We start from the raw sequence: 5,880 nt of genomic DNA, 5'->3' as shown, positions 1-5,880 counted from the left end.
TAAACCAAGACGTGTTTAATTTGGCTAGGTTTCCACAATAGCACACCGGAGTTATGACCGACATCTCCATTTTTTCTCTTCTCTTCCTCCTTCTCCTTCTCCTTCTCCTCATTCTTTTTCTTCTTCTTCTACTGCCTAAACCCTATATTGGTGCTAAAGGGGTTGTTTAAATTGATGGTAACCAGCCAGCTGGATGGTTAATGACAACAAGGAAGCCGTCATCTGCCATGTCATTTTTCCGTTACGTCTGTAACGAAAAATGATTAAAAGGACTGCTTTGTTATTTTTTAAAAGTTGAATGACTGAATTGAAACCTAAGTGACTGTTTTGTTAGCTACCCCAAAGTTGAGTGTCTGTTGGTTTAATTTACCCTATAATTTATTCACTAGTTTGTTTGACCCTCCAACTTTACAAAAAAAAAAAAAACTCATTTTAGCCCTCCATTTAAATTTTTACCTCTTTTATCCCTTGAACTTGCATTTTTGTCAAATCACCCTAAAGTGGATGAAAAAATTAACATTTGTTTTTGACACCCTAAAGTGGATGAAAAAATTAACATTTGTTAGCTTTGCTAATGTTGCATATACGTGGATACATATCATCATTTAATTTATTTTTAATTAACATTTAAAAGAAGGGGAAATTTATTCGATAAAATGATGAATGTTAAAGAACAGTTAAAATACTGTGAAGCAAAAGAGTCATCACAATTTCAATGCCTTTTGATATATAGATAACATGAAATTCTACCCCATAAATATTCAGGGCTGGTGTCGATAAAAAAATAAAAATAAAAATAAAAATCAGGGCTGGTCGTAGAATCCATGAATACAAACTCCAGACACACCTTTCCAAAACCAATATCCAAAGATGCCAGCAACATAAAAACAATAAATAAAAATCACCCAGGAACAGCTGCAACACAGTGTCACGGTTGGTATTCCGAACGGTACTTCTATTTAGTCATAAAATTTGTCCTATATGTTTCGTTTAAAGCTTATGGTTTCTTCTTGTTTTGCTTTGCCACTGGAAGAGAGATGTGGATGAACCCAAACTTCCTCCTCTGGGTTAAGTACTGCTTTTGATCATCCCCGTGTTCTTTTTGGTGATCAGGTATCTGAGGAAATGTCAGATCTTCCCTTAGTTCATGAAGCATTTGACTCAAAGCAACCTTTTGCCTTTCAGTATTGTGGCCCTCATTAGGCCTTTTCACCACACAATCGTCAGGAGTAACCTGTTTCCTGCTCAAGATATCCCTCATTGAAACTGTCGGCCTTAATACAGGCTTTGGTTCATCATCCATTGTTGGGTTTTGCTTGTTCATCAGATCATGTAAAGGAGATCGAGGAAGATGCTGATGCTGAGGGATTGGAGGGTGGAAATTGTTGATCTTAGTGGCATTATAAATGACCTGTTTCTTCTGTTCTTGTTCTGGAATCCATCTCCTGAGAGCTTCTTCAGCATCAAGTTGCTTTCTGGTTGCAATTTCGAGTCTGTTAAGAGCCTCTGCCAATGCTTGTTTACTATGTTTAACTTCTTCTGAAGCTTCCTCCAGCTTCTTCAAGATTGACATTTTGGAGATATTTGCTTCCGCAAATTTGTGCATTGCATGGATTACTTTCCTGTTAGAAACCTCTTCTGCCCTTATAACTTTCGGGGTTCCAAGCAACGGTTCGGGTTCTGGTTCCGGCAGGGAAAATCCTGATGAGTTGTCATTGCTTGGCAAACCCTTCATTCCCGTAAGGGCATTCATTTCAATTAGAGCAAGTGCCTCAGCTGCCCTGGCGGCTTCCTCCATCTTCTTGGCTGCAATCCATCTCATTTGAGCAGTCCTGCGACAGGGCCTATTTTCTTCATTCCCTGGTAGTGGCGTTGATCTTGGAACTTCAGTTTTTGCAGGATCAACCGTTTTCTTAAACTGCTCGAGCTTCGAGTTGTTGTGAAATGGAGATCTTAAGATGTTGGAACAATTCTCAAAACTCCCATGATTGGCAGCACCCACATTGTTGGCAATCTGTGGCTTCACCTTCACCCCTGCAAACTTACAAGTTAGCCTCTCAAGGGTGATATCAAGTAAACTTTTCTCTTTCTTCGTATTCTTATTTAGAGACCCAACAAAAGTTTGAATCACCCCAAGATCATTGATAGTTTTACCAAGGTTCAGTTTTGCTTCTTTCAACTCCATCAAGATCAAATCAGGAGATGAAATGGGGCAGAGGCTTGAACCCCCGTTTCCAATCTGTTCACGGTGCTCCATGTTCATTTCTTTGATAGCAGGAGATGGCATGTTGTCTGGTGTAGCAGTGGCCATGCATTTCAAAGCTTCATTCTGGAGCTGTCTCTTTAAATCTTCCACAATCCTTTTTGTAGTTCCAAGTTCTTCAAGCACATCCAAAGTCTCCAACTCTTTCACAATCAGATCTTTCTCCAATTCTGCTGCTTGTTCTTCCACTTTCTTTATGTCAAACTCTTCAATCCCGTTCTGTTCATAACAAATTCGATTTATCGTACATTAAAATTGGAATAGAAATCCTCTGCCCACATATTGGTTCCCCCTCCCTGCCCCTTTCACGTTTAGCTTTTTTTATTTTTTTAATTTCATTAATTGTTTTTTTATAAAACTTATTAGTTTTTTTTTAAGTAAAAAAGACTTATTAATATTATTTGTTGTTTTACGTCACGCTTTTAATTTTATAAATAATTTATTTAATTAAGAGTAGAATTTAATTATTATAAAAATAGTTTAAATTAAATTTTATTATATAATAATTTATAATTAAATAGACGATTAAAATTATTCAAAAGTTAATATGTCTCATTAAAAATGAAAAATATTTTTTTTCTTTTTGAAATAATAGGATACAAATGCTAAATCAATTGCAAATAATTGTATAAATCAAATTATTAAAATAATAAAATATTATTTAAAATAATAATAATTTAGCTAAAATAAAATATATTGAATAATTTTAACAATTATTTAAATGCCTTTTTTGAGTAATTTAAATGCATTTTTATATTTTAATATCTTATTTAAATGATATTTCATTAAAATTGAATAATTATAAAAATTTAAATAAAATAAAAGATAAATTAAGATAGATAAAAGCAACTTAAGAAAAAAAATTAAAATTAAGGTAGTCAATTTTATTTTAGTATCGTCTTTATTGGTTGGAACGTTATTTTGAGTAGTAAACCGAATAATAAACTTTAAATTCTATTGTAAATTTAGGTCAATATTGCTCATACCAAGTCGTATTGGTTGATTTCATTTTTCAATTGAAATTTGATTTACTAGTTGATAAAAATAATTTTGAACTTAAATTTAAAATTTTTATCATTTATTTTGGATTTATTGAATCATGGGTTTTTATATGTATGGTATGTGATGATCTTATTGTTCAATTTATGTAATAAATTCTTTTGCTAATTTATTTTATTTTGTTTAATGATGGACTATATTTGTGAACCTAAATAATATTTTATATAATTGATGAGTATTTTATATTTAAGAATTTCTCATTATTTGATATATATATACATATATTAATTTTTTTAAAAATAACAATAAATCCAAAATAATACATCGAAACAGACTGGCATCAATACATTCAAGTACCAATAAAAAATGTATATCCAGTTCTAAAATTTTGATATAACCCTTTAAAAACTCAAAGAATGAGAATGGAAAAATATTTTCTATAAATTAAAATCTCTATTGAATTCTATAAATTCAGAAATTATTATTTAATAAAATTTAATTTAGAATTAATTTTTCTATTGAATAAATAAATTAATTAAAATTTTAATTTTTATTTACTAAGACAATTAATTTTTAAAAATTCGTTTTATACCGTAAGTTGAGATTGATTGATTTATTGATTTTTTTAGTATATTTTGGTAAATAAAAAAATTATAATATTTTAATAAATAAAAAAATTATAATATTTTGGTTATTTTTATTTTTATAATAATTTTGTAAAAACCCATACCGTAACTTGAGATTGATTTATTAATTGCGTCTACTTCGAAAAAAAGTTTTTTTCTTAATTTTTAATGAAACACGTTAACTTTGGAATGAATTTTACAAAAAAAGTTATTTTAGTTATTTATTTATTTTTTGTCTCTTTTAGTAGGGGTGTTTAAACGGTTAATCAAACAGTTAATAGTATTAATTAAATTAATCGAACTTTGTATGCTTTTTATTAAAATAAGTATAAAACATATCAAAAAATTGATAATGTTTATTTGATAAAATTATCTAAATTAACCGAATTAAAACTACATATAATTTTTATTATTAATTCTTAAGTTCGGTTAGTTTGATGAATTTCCTGATTTTGAATCGAGTTAGATCGGTTAACTGACCGATTAATCGAATTAGATCGATTCAATTAATTAATTCAATTTTAACTGAAATTTAAACACCCCTATCTTTTAGATCTTGAATTTGCATTATTTATCAAATCACCTAAAATATATAGAAAAATTAACATCTGTTAACTTTGCTGACATGACATCTACATAGCAATTCACATGTATGCCGTGCTAGTAATTAATTAATTTTAAAAATTAAAAATTAAAAGGTTATTGTGAAATATGGTGTTTAAATCCGATAATTAAAAGGACTTGGACATCTATACATATAACTTGCTACAAAACAAAGCATACTTCACATCATATGTAGTCGAATTAAAAGCAAAAAATACTTACATAGGCCTCTCCAAACTTGTACAATGGCACCCTAGGTCCGCTGCCACCAAACCGGGTTACAGCCTCCTTAACCGACACAAAAGGCGGTGAAGTATCGATCTCTGCTCTCAAACTAACCCTCCTTATCCCCGGATTCGGGTCTCTGCTTGAGTCGGTGCAAAACCCAAAATTCTTGGAGCCGTGCTCAGGTCTCATCTCCCGGATTCCGGGTGTACCTGGAACCCCTTCCATAGGAGACCCTTGAGGCACTGCTGCCATTACATATGCACATAAATTAAATAAGCTTCAAGAACGAAATGGTAATGTCAATTTGAGTGTAGATGCAAAAGAGAATTGTCTCATATTTTAAAATGAAAAAAGAAGAAGAAGATACATGATGAGAAATCAAGAAATCTGCATGATTATGTCCATAGTCCCACAAGGTGAGAGAGCAAAGGTGGCAAAATGATTTAATTTCTTTTTCTTTTCTCTGGTGTTTTGGATGAATGTTTGAAGTTTAGTGACGTGTTTAATGGGCATTGGTTGGTAGGATGATGAGTCAGAGTTGGTGGGTCAAGGGGTTTGAGTTGAAGCCAAAAATATGATGACATATCAGCATGTTGGCATGAGGTTGGAATTACATGCTTATGGGTTGATTTATAATTAGGGTAAACTACAAAAATAGTCACTTTTGTTTGTCTCAGATTACATTTTAGTCATTTATGTTTGAAATGTTACGTTTTAGTCACTTACGTTATCGTTTTGTTACGAAGTGGTTACTCTATCGTTAAGCTCTGTTACCTCCCTAATGGCGGTCCTATGTGGCAGTCCAAATGGGTTTTAATTGTCAACTTGGATGTCCTACGTAACAGTCCAAATTGATTTTTATTTAATTAAAAACCTATTTTCATCCCAACAACTAGACATCCAAGTTGGCTTTTAAAACCCATTTGGACTGCCACATAGGACTCCCGTTAAGGAGGTAACGGATTTTAACAGTAGTATGACCGCTTCGTAAAAAAACGATAACATAAGTGACTAAAATGTAATTTGAGGTAAATAAAAGTGACTATTTTGTAGTTTACCGTTATAATTAAGCATTTGGGCGTTGATTGCGGTTTTTAAGGGGTGGTTATGTTGGGAATGGCAGATTTGCAGTTTTATTGCAAGGTCTAATCAAATCATAAA

General features: G+C 31.5%; 1 protein-coding gene across 2 annotated transcripts; it reads right to left on the bottom strand.

Moving 5' to 3' along the window:
* Nucleotides 1-683: 683 nt before the first annotated feature.
* Nucleotides 684-5,012, bottom strand: LOC105780747 (WEB family protein At2g40480). 2 transcript variants are annotated; one of them, XM_012605239.2, is made up of 3 exons: nt 4,714-5,012; nt 2,155-2,482; nt 684-2,034 (listed from the first exon to the last, which is right to left on the bottom strand). In XM_012605239.2, the coding sequence occupies exons 1-3, from the start codon at nt 4,969-4,971 to the stop codon at nt 998-1,000; spliced, it is 1,623 nt and encodes a 540-aa protein (XP_012460693.1). In that variant the 5' UTR covers nt 4,972-5,012; the 3' UTR covers nt 684-997. The 2 variants fall into 2 exon arrangements, with proteins under 2 accessions (XP_012460693.1, XP_012460692.1); XM_012605238.2 differs by having other exon boundaries at nt 684-2,482.
* Between the last annotated feature and the right edge of the window lie 868 nt (nt 5,013-5,880).

The sequence above is a fragment of the Gossypium raimondii genome, chromosome 4 (genome assembly GCF_025698545.1).
Source record: "Gossypium raimondii isolate GPD5lz chromosome 4, ASM2569854v1, whole genome shotgun sequence".
NCBI classification, from domain to species: Eukaryota; Viridiplantae; Streptophyta; class Magnoliopsida; order Malvales; family Malvaceae; genus Gossypium; species Gossypium raimondii.
This window is presented reverse-complemented; position numbering and strand designations above follow the sequence as displayed.

What these genes read in the sequence shown, in the direction of transcription:
- LOC105780747 (XM_012605238.2), bottom strand. Translation starts at nt 4,971, where the DNA reads ATGGCAGCAGTGCCTCAAGGGTCTCCTATGGAAGGGGTTCCAGGTACA. An exon ending in ACAAGTTTGGAGAGGCCTAT is followed by an intron (nt 2,483 to 4,713) that starts GTAAGTATTTTT and finishes TGTTATGAACAG; the next exon opens with AACGGGATTGAAGAGTTTGA.